Raw genomic sequence first — 15,132 nt, forward strand, 5'->3', positions numbered from 1 at the left:
TTAAATATTTTATATGCAATGCTAAATCTTGAGTAAATACGCAATATGATATTTTGATGTTGTGATTGAAAATAAGATTTTTTGTAATAGTAAATGGGGGAAGTTATTACTTTCAGCATGTTACTACAAGTTAATATAGGTATCTTAAACTAACATAATTTTATTATTTGTCAAAATCATTTGTATCCATGGTAATAAATGGTAAAAAATAAATGAATTAACCTACATTTCATATTTGATGAATGAGTTTTCAAATCCTACATTTGAGCAGTCCAACAATTTTTGAGCCAAAAACTCAGTTTTTAAACATCATCAAGAATATTCAGTAAGTCACTTCAAATAAATAAAAATTTATATTTTTCAAGAACAACTAAGCAAAGAAAATATTTTGGTTCTTAGGAATGGACAATTTCTGTCCAAAAAATAACCTGGCGGGTTTATAGAACTAAATTTAATAATTGTACGGTTTGGAGGTAGAATCGGGGACTTTTTGATAATTAACTAATAGGGTAAACTTGTGTAAGAATAAAAAGGAGCACAACATTGATGTTTTACCAAAGACTTTCTTCTTGAAATATCTTCCAACTTTTCAAAATAATTTTCCTCTGGGTGCTACCATAGCCTCCAATCTGTGCCTAAAAACTCCGCAGCACTTCTTTATGAAGTTTTCGGACATGGCCATCCTCTGTTGCTCGACGAGGCCTTGAGGTCATTTAAATTTCGTTGATAGAGAGCACAGGCTTTCTTCTCGACTATACTTTAAATGACAAAGTCGAAGGGGGAACAGTCTTTGAAGGAGGACGAACTGTTGACCCATTATGGTTTAACCAAGTCAACAACTTCTGGCCTCTTTTGACCTGGTTGGTCTTGGTTGCTGTTGAAAGTAGTTGACAATATCCTCGTACATAAGATTCATTCCTCAAATCCTTCCCATAACTCCTCACAGTTCAATAATTTACATTAAGAGCCTTGGCATACTGCCTCATCGATTTCCTGGAATTCTGGTGATCGAAATATCCATGTCCTCCATGATCCGGATTTTCTATTGTCTGCCAGTGCCAAGGGACTCTCAAATCTCTGATCTGCAACCACCATACTTTTAACCTTGTAAACAGGACTCTGGAAGCACCCTTCTTCCTTCGTTATCTCCTCGACACTAATTTGGAGATGCAGAAATCAAACAACCTTTGCCTTTTTGTCTCTATGCTGACAACTGTGGATTTTTGACAGTTTTTTTTTAGTTTTCTATTAAACTTTCTCTACTTTTAAATAATAACACAACCGATTATTTTGTAATATTGTCCCTAAAATAATCAAAATTGATTTAAATTCAAGTCCACAATTTTACGTCGCGCACTGTAATAAAATAATAGGTCTTTATAGAATATGTTGGTAATAGTTTAATATGGTTTTAATGTTTCAATCACAGTCAAAACCATTTTAAAAGTTTAAAAGAGTAGTTGTATTGGTATTAAAACAATGTAAATTGATATTTATTATTTAATTGGTTAGGAAAAAAATCCATATATCACCATAGGGTATTATATTATTTAGTTAGAACAAAATTAATTATAGAATTAATATTTAAATGTTTTTGTAAGCCCTGCTATATTTTTTCAAATACATATCTATATATTTTTTCGGTATTTATTAGATTAATTTGATATACTCGTATATATACATTTACCTAATCAATATACGTAAATATTTTTAAATATTTCTATGTATGTCAAATAATGACTCAGAAAAATAAAGTATATTTATTGTATCAAATTATTGTTTTTGAACTTTTTTATAATTAATTTGAAAATTTTTAAAAATACTCAAAAGGATATTTGCAAAAACAACCTCTTTAAATGAGCAATTATACTTTCTTGTATTTCATGTGTAAAAAAATATAATTTGAAGTTCTCAATTACGAGTTTACATATGGAACTAAATTTTATTCAAAATGTTTTTGTTACTATGAAGAATATGAAAAAGGTTGTATTCTTGTACATATGTAAAGACCCCAAATTTAAAGTTGTACTACTAAAGAAGAGACAAAACTAAACCAATTTGTAATATGTTTAGCTACTATATTTAACTTTTTTTTATTAAATATATCTGTTTTCACAAGCAATAACAGCCTCGACACGCAAGTAAACAGATTAGCAGCTCTTAACGATGACGACTGTCATGATTGAGGCTCGGAGCGAATACAAATTTGGATAAGAGGTGTAACAGAAATTCTTCTACAAGACGCTTTAAACTGGAAAGTCTGTGAGATTGAGGTCAGGGCTGTAAAAGGGGTGGATGAGGACAAGCCTGAAGTCAACCATATTGTTGCTTCAGAAATTATGGGGTTTCTTGGATTTAATGGAGTTTTTGATTTTGTATGTAGTCTGAATGGATATGCCAACAGTCTCTGCAGCCTTCTCGGCAATTACACTGGCGTGGGAGAGATTTCAAATGTGTTATTTGTTTGTTGTTGCTCTGACATTTTACATTTATTGCACAACAAAACCTTTCCTCCAAAAAACAACAGAAATAAGCACCAAAACAATCTCATAGTTTGCAAAATAAGTCAATCACATCAACTGTTATTTATCTTTTATTTACTCATAGACATCGTTAGCATAATATTTCTCCATAATTTAAAAAAATGAATAATATAAATATACATGTATGATATTTTAATCCTACATAATATTTTATTCCATGCCGTATTTATAAGCTCCATTAATGGCATAGCCTTAACATTTGTATTTATAAATGATAGCCAAAATACCTTTGTAGAAATAATAAAATGGTGAATACATATTATATTTACGATATAGGATCAACAAAAAAAAATTATATTTCTGTCCTTTCGGAAACGGAGCATAAGTATAATAACTTATTAATTTGTTTGTTAATGAAAAGAATACATTATGAAACAGCCATGATGTGCCAAAGGAAACAAAAGAATAGACATATGAAAACCGATTAGATCGAGTATTTCTGTATTAGCAAGGTAACGCCGTTAGAAACATGGCATAAAAGTCCTGCTTGTTTATATTGATTTCAGCTGTCGTTTGATTATTATCAGAAATAACGGGGATAAAATCGTAATTAAATACTACAGCAAGGTTTTGGTCCCCTCTTTTTATATTTACAACCCCTTAAAGTTTGGTACAGAGCTACAAATGTATCTAACTATGTTCATACAGGAATATTAAATGTATAATACCCTTAAGTCATATCAACTCTTATAAACATATGTTACTACTAAGAAAAACTCTATGTTGAAATTATCAAATAGTCTTCAAATAAAAAAAAGAGTACTGTACTTAAACGAACAGATGTTATTAAGTACTCCATAAAGTTTTTTGATTATTAACAAAAGGTAAATTAGGTGCTTCAAATTATTTTTAAGCCCCTACCTATGTGGCAGAAAAATTGACATTCTTTTTAATTTTACAGTGTGTATATTTACAAACTCATCGAGTACTTTTACTTAAATGTATTTACGAGTGTGGTCTGAAATTTTTTTGACCTATCAGAGATACAAGACATTTTTTTATGAATTTTTATTTTTCAACATAGTCTCCTTTTACACAACAAGATTTTATATGTCTGCTGTTGTTTGAATCTATACTAAGGTTACACTTTCAAAAACAAATATTGAATGACACCTTGATTCTCAATTTTTTTACATTTTCAAAAAAACAAAACTCATCTGGTACATAACAACTGAAGGTCCTTATGGCTGACACTTCGGTGAGTATTTGTCGACAGATGCTTAATAGGTGTGACTAGCTTTTACTAATGACTGCTGCCATTTTCACGTTGAGTTCAGAAACTTTTCAGACTACTCTTGTAGGATAAAAATAGTACGACTCTAAATATATTATTATTTGAGCAATTTATCGCTAAAAAGACTTCATAATTCCTGCAAATATGTGTGCCTTTCTGTAATTAAAATTTCGAGTTTTTTATGACCCTTAATCTTTATTGGATCGGACAACTTTGGCGCAGAGATCATTTATGGTGTGACACCCTAAAGTCATTTCTAATTAAACGTGGTGTTTATTATACAAAGGACTCTTGTGATGGACTGGAAAAGATTCTGACGAATGTTAAGTCAGTATTCTCCAAGATTATTTTTTGTTTGTTTTTTGTGTAGGCTCCAAAGGTGTGGTAATTTTTTTTTTAATATTTGGAATGGGAGATGCCAGTTACGTAAAGTATTTATCAACTGAATGTGAAAATTAAAGATATGTACATCGCTGCTGATGCTGCAATGCCCCTGATCTTATTAAATAATTTCCTTATCTCATTTTCATTTTATTTTCCGTAAGGAAAAAAAGGGTACAGCGCCTAATTGTCTCTTTCAGAAAAGATGATTGCAATGGTACAAGTTTCCTTTTTTAGAAAATGCTGTAAAACTCCAAGTGTGGACCCTATTAAGGGCAATCTAAAACGGCAGAAAATTAAAAGGTACATTTGTGGGGGACTGAATACTTTAAAAAAATATTAGCGTCTGCAGAGAAATGATTCATATATAGAGAACATATGGAGTTAACATTTTACTAAAGAATACCTTCGGATGTAAACTCGATATGGATCTTATGTTATTAAGCAAATACCCAGCATGAGTTATTCCAAGTCATATCAATCACTCAAAAACAGGCTCATCTTCGATTTTTTTTTCCAAATTTAGTACATATTTTAATATCAGATAAAAAATCAAAAAACTAAAGTTTTTTCCTTGACGCCCCATACTCCATTTTTAAATCGCTGTATTTTGAATGTTTTTTTAAGTTGTCTATCTAATTTAATTAAATTTAATAGATAATTGTTTTATTTTTGAAATTTCCTCTACTTACGCACACATTTTCAAAATCAAATACATCTGTATAAATATATTGTATTTGCTTATTCGCTATGTCTAATTTTTGTAACTAAAAATATTGACTTTTTTTTTTTTTTTTTTTTTTTGGTTTATATAATACAATAAAACAAAAAGATATTAAATTATTTTTAAAGTAGATCGATACTTTAAAAAAATAAATCAAAATACAGCAGTTTAAAAAAAGGATAGGTGACATGGAAGCCCAAACTTTAGAAGCCTCTAAATCCTGAACCAGATGACAAAAGGACTAAAATTTTGGATTCTTTAGTTTTTAAAGCCAAATTTGAAAAGAAATTGAAGATGGTACTGTGAAAAATATCATTTTTTTTATTGATTTCACTTAACACTACCCTTATATTTAATGTAACATAAGAATACAGTGGGAAATGGACATTTTTAGAATAGTAAATATTGTAAAACATTATATTCGTGTCTTATGAGTATTTAGCTGTATTTTATAAATTATTTGTGTAACGAATACTATATTACAGTTACTCTGAAGCTTTTTTTTATATGGCATTCTACTAATAACATTTTTTTATGTAGATATAGTTGTATAGTGTAGTGATGTATTTTGAAATTAAATATAGGTCACAAATAAAGGTTAAAGAAAAAACAAATTACCTGAGTAACTTCTTTACCAATAAACAAAACTCTTCCCTCTCCTTAAAAGTTTTTTTATTTGGATAATTGGAGGTCGTGACAAAGAGATCGTTTATTTGATCCTCACAATTCGTTAGACATGGCTTGGTTTTATTCTCTATGATATCTTCAACTTCGTTGAATTCTCCCATACGGTTTAAAATGTTATTGGAACATGTCAGCTGCTTTCCCTGGCAAACTGGGTATTGCTGATAGGCAGTGGCACCTCCTTCATTGTGAAATCTAGAAAAATAAAAATAAGGTTTGTTTTAATACGTATATGTATAATATGAAACTTGTTTATATTTGGTTGGATGTTTATGTATTTATGTTCTATTCTTAAAATCATTTGTTAATTCGTATGTTAATGTACATAAAAACAAATTTAAACAAAATCCCTTATTTTAAAGTACCAAATATTTTTATTACAGCTCTATTACACCCTTTTCTAATTTATACATATACAATATACATGTATAGAAAATGTAAATCAATTAAAAAGCACTATTTAAATTGTTAAGAAAATTCAAATAATTCTAGTTATATAAATAAATTGTTAGCCTATAATCATTTAGCAATTAAATGTCTTCAAATATGGTTATAACTGAAGAAATTGAAAATGTTTTCTGTTTTCTAAATGAGCAAGATTACTTATGCAATATTTCTTTTGTTGTTATTCCTCTCATAAAAATTATTAGCCCCATTAAACTATTTGTTTTGTTATGTATTAAAAGCAAATATACAAATACTGTTTATTTAGAACTAAGTGCCAGAATTTATATTCTTATGTGAAAGTTCAAGAGAAGCATTTCTATAAATATATATATGCTAGTGTAAGCATAATTTTTACTTCCTTCATTTTGTGTACTATTTATAATAGAACTGGATACGAATGTATTATTACTCTTACAAAAATCATATGCAGCATCCAGGGTTGTTTAAAAACAAAATTTAAACACCTACTACAGGTACATATATGCAACTAGGACGTCGTTTCTTGTTTTGGCGGCTAGATAGAAGTGTTAAGCGTCCGTTCAAAAAATGACTTCGCTCAACGAAGTATTTATTCATCAATCGTGGAAAAGATAGAGGGTCCTCGTTGTGATCCGCGCTGGACAATAAATATGTTTGTCAAGATAAAAAAGGCAATCAACAAGAGAATATAAGATTAGTTAGGAGTCCATATGATGTACTAAAAGTGTAGCAGACATAATTTCCATCGACCGTTATAGTGTTTGGAGCCATAATATTCAAAAGTTAAATGACGATACCAACTTTTTTTTCCGAATGGGTTCCCCAATGCTTATGATTACATCAAGGTCCTAATAGATCGTATCAAGCCCTGGACTTATGAATTTGTAAGTCATTTGTCTGGAAACAAGACCCTGCTCCATGTCACACTTAAAGAAAAACGTCAAACAGGGTGTTTGAATATATTTTTAATTTGTTGGACCCATTGTTAGGCCCCTGCTAAGCTTCCTTGATGTCAAACCCATGGACTTCTTTGTGTGGGACGCAGTTAAACGACACACCAACATATCTTTCTGAAAACCCAAAATCTGAGGTAATGTCAAGGATTCCAGAAAAATTATGTAACCCGTCAAAGGAGATTATCATCAAGACTTGCTCCCGTTTCTGATGTCGTTATTGATGCCAGATGGGGTTATAATGCATAATAATAAAAATAATTGACTCAGCTTTCATTTGGTATTGGTTTATTAAAATTAAATGACTAGTTTATGAAGAAAATCCATTCCAAAATAAAACATTTATGTGTGAAATAGAAGTTTTTAAATGCTTGTATATACGACTTTAGTTCATTATTAAGAAAATATAAAATAAGGAAAAAAAAACTATACAAAGACGTCGTTGCTTTTGTATTTAATAAAGAAAGTCCTTAGTACCTCAAAAATTATATCAATGCAAAGAAAATATGATTAATTTCCTCCATCAAACAATAAATTGTTACTATATGAAATTATTATAACCGTTGATAATAAAAAGTTTTTACAATACTCATGGTAAAGAAACACCATGATCGATTAAAACTTGTGCACACATTTTATAATTAAGATTACTTCTTATTTATTTTTCCTTCAAGATTGTATAAGAGAAGCTAATATGCAGCTTAAACAAAGACACTATGACAGCTACATTATTAGATTTATGCTTACAGCATATAATCTATTTTCATGATTACCAAATCATTAAGGATATAAAAATTGCTAGAATTCCAATAACGTATAATTAAACAAAGTGCTTGAGCGGTAATCTACAAAACATTTGTGTTCTTTCTCATTTTTACTCCCTACTTTAAAAATTCAAATATTATGAGGAGCACTATAGTTACTTTTGTCAAAAGATATGTAATTTTTCAGATTTATTAAAGTTTTATGACAACAATTCTAACAGTTTTTACATCTCTATTTATCTTTTTAGATATTATAGGATGGATACTTTTACTGTACTTAACTGTTTACTGTTAATAAAAAAACTTATTTTAAAATTTAATTGTCTATTGTTTTCAAACACAGTGAAAGATAGTTTTAGTGACTCAAGATTCATTTTCTAAGATTTCGACTCAATTTCCAAACAAAACAAACGAGAATAAATAAAAAATGGCGAAGTCTTCCCTCCCATTTTTGTGGAGAGGAATGAGCGTCTCAATGCAGATGTTTACTACAAACTTATGCTTAAGAAAGTGCTACCTTGGGCCAAAGAGATAAGTCCGGAGAAAACTTTGTTTTCAGGGCTCTTGGGAACTTCAAATGCGGCGCCCTCCTCTCTAGGCACCAACCCCTTAAAATACTCTATCTAGACGCGTCGTGAGAAGATGGTTTTTAATACTCATCACAAGAGCGTTCAGTCTCCAGAGGCTTCCATGCAGAAGGATTGGACCAAACTTGAGTCTGAATACAAGTCAAGGACTGCAAGGGATTTAGGCCTTGTATCAAGGCAATTATTTGAAATGAAGACTCGCATATTGAATAAAACTTGTGCCAAGTATTATTATTAGATGTTTTGAACAATAAATTTCCTTGAAAAACCTGTGGTTTAAATTTTACTCGTGATCAAATTGAACATAATAAAATGTATACCATTAAATAAAATCAAAACTGGAAAATATTTTTTCTACTTCTATAAATGAAAAGATAAAATGTTTACAAAAATCCATCACTAAGTGCTCATTAATTAAAGTTGATTTATTTCAGACTCTCTACCTTAAACATTTTTCTAATTTATTTTTAAAATATAAACAGAAAAGGGCTTCACAAAAGGCCCGTTGTAACGATTTTTTTTACAATGATACTAATAGTTGGCATAATCAACTGTTGAAGCATCTTTCTAATGAAATAAATCAATGTTTAAATAATGAAGATTTTCTGATTTTAAAATCGTGGCAAATAATCAAAAAATTTCATCTCTTCAAGTTGGACTTATAGAAGGCATCATAATAACATAGTATTGCAGCATAAATCATATTCATATATAGTTATATTTAAAAAAAAAATTGTATCTTTTCGGCAAAGTGGTCATTGGCAAAATGGCTTTTACAAAAAAAAAAAATTTAAAACTCGTCCTAGAACCCTATTGTACACACTGGAAGTCCTTTTTTATGATAACTTTGCAAACAGTATGACTAAGCTAATACATGATGCAGAAGCTATTTATGCTACCATATTGGCGCACTCTCTAAGCAAATGCAGGCACTTAGGCAGCAGATTTTTTTGTTAGAAAGCTTTTTTAACCTTACACCACTTGAAAAAAATGAATCAAATTAAAAATTCATTATCCCAAATATTTGAAAAAGGCACAGAGTCTCCTTGGAACCCGCGCCGGGATCGAAGGCATAACAAATACTTCAACTCTGGAACTGAGCAAGACGTTCCTTCGCAAGGTTAGGAGATAATTTGAGCCTCTTAAGCACTGAGCTCCCTGCCACTCCTCGAAAAAAAAAAGAAGTCTCAAATGGCTTGAATATAATTTTGACGACTTGATCTCACCAGAGTTTTGGTCTCCAAACTTGCCGTACCAGAATCTAATGGATTTATTTTATGTCAGTTGCTATAAAACGAAAAACCAACCGAACCCTCTGTAACACCAAAGACGAACTTACCTGTTGGATAAAGAAGAAATTCCAAAATTTTCGAAGGGAACAAGGGGCGAGAGCTTTCCAAAATGTATATTAGTAGCATTATTGTACGAATGAAGTGTCATGATTATTGACGAGCGTGATATATATAAGCATATAGATCAAATCGGCTCTTCCGTTTACCGGCGATTTTCTTATATTGCAGCTCTCAGATGACGTTGTTGTTGTTTTTTTGCCAGCAGAAATTTTGTTGCATCAGCAAACTTTTATAAAAGTTTTGGGTACCATGCTGATAGCTGCTCCAGATATAAAGAAAGTTCAATTTACAGAGGAGTAACGGCGTTGCACCAGGCTCACAATTTTGTCCTCAATAATATGGAGATTTCTACTTTTGAGGTCTAAAATGTTACTAGAGATAGCCTTTGGTCTGGCAACAAAACTCAGCATCTTGTCATGCCTCAGAAAGGTTACTGAAGTGGTTGTGTGAGCACTGCTATGACTTCATTAGGAAGGAAATATTTTTCTTCACGATTTCAGATGTTAATCCGATAGATTATTTTGTCTGGGAATATGTTGAATCTAAAACAAATTGAACATCTCATGACATCCAAGGACTCTAAGATTACCTTCATTAAAGAGACAATCATCAACATACCAAGGAACTATCTCTTTAAAGCCTACTGCTCCTGCCGGTTCTAAATCAAGCCTGTTATCGATGCAAGAGGCCAATTTATCAAAAGACTCTTTATCAGCATTTACATCCCAAAAAAAAACCCACAACGGCTTTATCTCAACATCCTATATATGTTGATATATTTTATATTTTAGTATATCTTTTTAATAAAAATAATTATAGAAATATTTGAATATTGTTATCAACGGCATTAAAATAAAAAATAATATTATAAAATTATTATTTAATGAAATAATTATATTTTAAAATTAATTTATAAGACATGATACAATACGCTTGTTCTCCACAGCTTGTCCAATTTTGAAATGAAATAAGCAGGTCTGATTTGAAAAAGAGCGTAATTTTAATCTATGACACCATCAGGACCACATGTTTTATAGTTTATAAGATTTATATTTATCTATTGAGAAATATATTTTACTAAAAAAATACTATTTCTGCAATAAACAGCCCTTTTTCCGTCATGAAAAATGTTTTTTCATGCTTGCAACAATCAGTTTGAAACCAAAATTGCTGAACTTTGGAAGTTTGAATTGTAAGGTTACGTTGTGGAATTTTAATAGCTACATTAAATTTCCTTTTTTCAAGTGATACATAAGAATATAATCTTTATTTTTCATTTTAAAGAAAACAAATAGTAGACCAACAAAATACTTGGGATACTCAAACGATCAGAACCACTGTACTTTCCTCCGATAAGCAACATCCACAAAAAATACTTAGTACTTAAAATGAAGCATCTTTTCTCCTTCTTATCTATGGTCTTGTTGCAGTCTAGTTTCTTTTACCATTATAGATCGTCTTACAAGCCATTCTCGTTAGCCTGACCACCTATGTTGGGCTAACGAGAATGGCTTGTAAGACGATTTATAATGATACAAGCCATTCTCGTTATCATATCATAGGTGGTCAGGCTAACAAGAATGGCTTGTAAGGCATTCTCGTTAGCCTGATCACCTATGTTAGAGTGTGAACCGCACGAAGAGGAGTTGTTACCCTAAGCTTTGAATATTGCTGTTCTGACATTTATTGTCCGATTTCAAAAATTCAAAAAGTAGTAGGTGCTTGATATATATGACTACATATACAATTATTAACAGGTCTAATTTCCTCACACATAACTTCTCAAATCAATATAATTTACGTATGCAATTTTTAAGTTTCCACTATTGTCCTAGTCCTTAAATTACAAAAGACTAATAAAAAATCAAAGAAATTAAAAAGATAAACAAAGAAACGACTATAAAGCCGTAGCACCAGGAAATTTAATTTACTAAAACTGGATTAAAAATTAAAGAATATACGAATAATTTTCAGTGATTACCAACCTTCAAAATACGGCTTTCAAAATTTCATAACAATCTATACTTTAACTTTTGAGTTATTGTGCTAAATGTTTCAGAACTTTTATTATTTCCTAATCCATGGATCATTCAAAATTTCGTGTGTGAATTTTATATTGCTTCTTGATCGGATAAAATACCGTTGAAGCTCAGTAAAGGCTTGAAAGTGTTAGGGGAACTTCGTTCCATCAAAAACCACAATTCCCCTTTGGTTTTTTGACTTGAAGCGTTGTCATAGAGATACCAATGATGCAGAATGCAGTGGACGTCCAAATGATGCAGCAACAATACAAAACATCAACAAAATATAATAAAATTATTGGAAGTGAAGTTACGTTTTCATCGAAATTGTATCAAATGAACGTTCTACCTTTATATTACTCGACCATATTTCCACGAGAAAGCTCTGTTCCAAGTGGACGCCGTATTTGTTCAAATTTGGCCAGAACAAAGAACGTGCAAATGATTCTGTGTAGTATTTGACCATGTTTAAACTTAACAAACCAGAATTCTAAATTCACTATGTAAGAATAGATAAAACATGAAGTCATCCTTTAACTCTAGAATAAAAATGATCAGCATGTGAGTCGATAGCAACTGGTAAACCTGGAAAGGTTATAGCCTTTGTATTTTGTGGTTATCCATGACATAATATTCATTGACTAGATTGAGAAGGGAAATCCTATCAACAGTGAATATTATATATAATAGTGGTATTGGAGCGTTTGAAGAACAAAACCACTGAAAAATGGCCCAATCTGAAGAAAAAAAATGCAGTTTTGGGAGGATAACGCACAGTGGCACAAGTAAATCACTACAATGGCTAGACTACATGAATTGAATTAATAATTGCTTTACATACACTTTACTCTCCAGATTTGGCTCACAACGTCTACTGGCTGTTCGTAGAACTACAAAAATGCTTGCCGATAAGAAATTTCATTCCAATGAAAAGGTTATGCATAAAACTGATAAACTGAATGTTAGAGAGGTGCTTGAGTGATTGTTTTGCTACTACTAGAGATTATATTGAAAAATAAAGCAAATTTTGAATGGGAAAATAGGTGATTTCTTTGTTAAGACCGGTACTTTTCAGCCTGTGAGTAATAACATCCTGATTCACTGACGGAGAGTTAAGGAAAGACCAAATTGAGGAATTTGTTACTTTCTAAATTTACATGTACTTTTAAAGTGCATGAAAAACCTGTGTATGCCAATGTTGTTTACATATAAATGTTTTGATGCATTTTTAAAACGAAAGTGTATAGATATATATCTTATGTTCAAATTACAAATTTATGTGTATACAACTTATATTTCAATTCTCTTTTTGTATTATATTTTTATTATTGCTCTTTGATGCACAAAAGTAGAGAAATGATAATGAGAAGAAATAAAATAAAAGGAACATTATTTGCTTAAAAAAATATAAATTGTACTTTCTTCAAAGAAGAATCTACTAATGTACATACAATTAAAGGCAATAAAAAGTAGCCCTTGGTTTCAAAAAAGATTTAAAACTTTAAATATTTATAAGTACACTTATTATTAAAGTTCTATAAAATATCCCCCGAACGCGTGTTGTATTCCATCCTATAGTGTCACTCAGAGAAGATGAGTTAGAAGAGCCTTCCTATTCTTAGCGTTAAGATATTATTGACATATACAGCTATGATTTTTTTTTTTTACATTCTTGAATAGAAAATAGATTAATACTAAGTAATTGCTAATATTTGTGCTCATAAATAAAAGAAAGGTTCAACACTGAGGATTGGTTAGTGTAAATAAGTATAATGGGTGGCCCATTAAAATCTGAACATTTACTAAGTAATGAAGGTTTAGAGATTGAAATTACTTAATAATCGGATATGTTAATGCATAAAAACTGGTTACAAAACAAACCAAACCTGAGCTCTCTAGATTACTTACAAGTCGAGAAAATGACTCTTGAGCGTGATACACAAATTTCCATTTCTGCACTCCATGCAGTTGGGCGCCTCTAGGACTACCATCTACGCCGTCAGTAAGTCCAAAACATGAAAGAGGATGCTAGTCTTTGACAAAAAGGCCAAAATTGATCCGGATAAGTTAAAGAAAACAGCCCAGGTCAATTCCCTCAAGTCAATTAGGGGCCATGCACGAGATCTCGAAGTTTCATACTAGACTGTCCAGAGAGCTATAATAAAAGTCGGTGGAAAGAGCCTTGTGAGGGTGGAGAGGTAATTTTTGACATCAGCAATTAAAGAACCCCATCTCCTCCATCGCAAGACTCCTTCGAATGATACTTTTGAATTCTTTTTTGTCACTTTTGGTCCCCTTACAGCCCTGGTCCTTGACTATGCCTTTTGAGTGCATGGCGAGAAGAATGCCTGCAGTGTTTGTCATCGGAACAACGAGGTCCTTTAAGCCACTGTCAGCCATCACATGATCGTGGTGAAAAATTATCTACATACATATAACAGATAATCAACCTTTTTTCTGTTTCATTTTATGGAGAAGATTGCGAGATACAATTAAGGTTTCATTAAGCCCATTTAAGATAACTTCTTAATATTTGTTATCATTCAAACCCTTTCAAAAACAGAGCAGCTGTGTCTATGAATTCAATATTTCTTGCTGCGCTTGTTTTTAAAATAGTTTTTTTTTTTTTTGTTAGATATTTGAAATGTGAAACTATAAGTCATTTTTAGTAGAGTTGGACGAAGAGACAAAGTAAAAACAATGGAATCATAGTTACACTTTGCCTCTAATGTATTGCCAGTGATGTATAAAACAGTCACTTTCAGTATGTAGAAATAAAAGAAATTGGAAATTAACGTGATAATCCAGATAGTTTGGAGAATCTTGTGAAGAAGAAAAGCTTAGCTTTCATGACGTTTTATGATACACACTGCATGCAGTCATTAGGAAATATACACCAATATTACATCGTAAATAGCACAATAATGTAGCCTGGAATTACTTCAATATTGATCCATAGTTCTTTTCTGAGTACAACTAAGACTTACACTCATAAATCATGTGCATACCCTCATTGTTACTCTACGTCTACATGAGCAGATGTACATGCTATTGCTTTATCTTGAGACGTTCCCTTCTCACAAATGAAATATTAATTATAGCAGCATTGGTAAATAAAATAGTTTGTTAGGATTGTCAACTAGAGAAAGCAACTCACACTTTCTATGACACATTTTATACATCTCTGTCTATTGCCATATTTTTGCTTTATCTTTTTTAATTTTTGTTAAAGATACTTTTCCCTTTTGACCAATTACATCTGCTTAAATTTTTAAATATTAATAAAGAAATATAACTACAAGCAATCTATAAGTAAGCTACTATTAATTACAACTTAGAAAATGAAACATCCTTAAAAGACAAGAGAAGACAGTCATCAGTGAGTCATATACGTGCCTCTAACTCCGTCTCAGGAATAAATAGAGTGAAGAAAAGAAAACAGAAAAAGCGCAGTGTGTGCTCT

General features: G+C 31.0%; 1 protein-coding gene across 1 annotated transcript in view; it reads right to left on the reverse strand.

The window, feature by feature from the left end:
* The window catches only part of LOC121118849 (acid-sensing ion channel 4), a 118,648-nt gene that overhangs the window by 2,942 nt on the left and 100,574 nt on the right, over window positions 1-15,132 (reverse strand). The window contains exon 5 of the mRNA XM_040713448.2: window positions 5,501-5,761. Coding sequence (XP_040569382.1) covers window positions 5,501-5,761 — 261 coding nt within the window. The remainder of the gene's footprint in view (window positions 1-5,500; window positions 5,762-15,132) is intronic.

This window comes from Lepeophtheirus salmonis, chromosome 5 (genome assembly GCF_016086655.4).
Source record: "Lepeophtheirus salmonis chromosome 5, UVic_Lsal_1.4, whole genome shotgun sequence".
NCBI classification, from domain to species: Eukaryota; Metazoa; Arthropoda; class Copepoda; order Siphonostomatoida; family Caligidae; genus Lepeophtheirus; species Lepeophtheirus salmonis.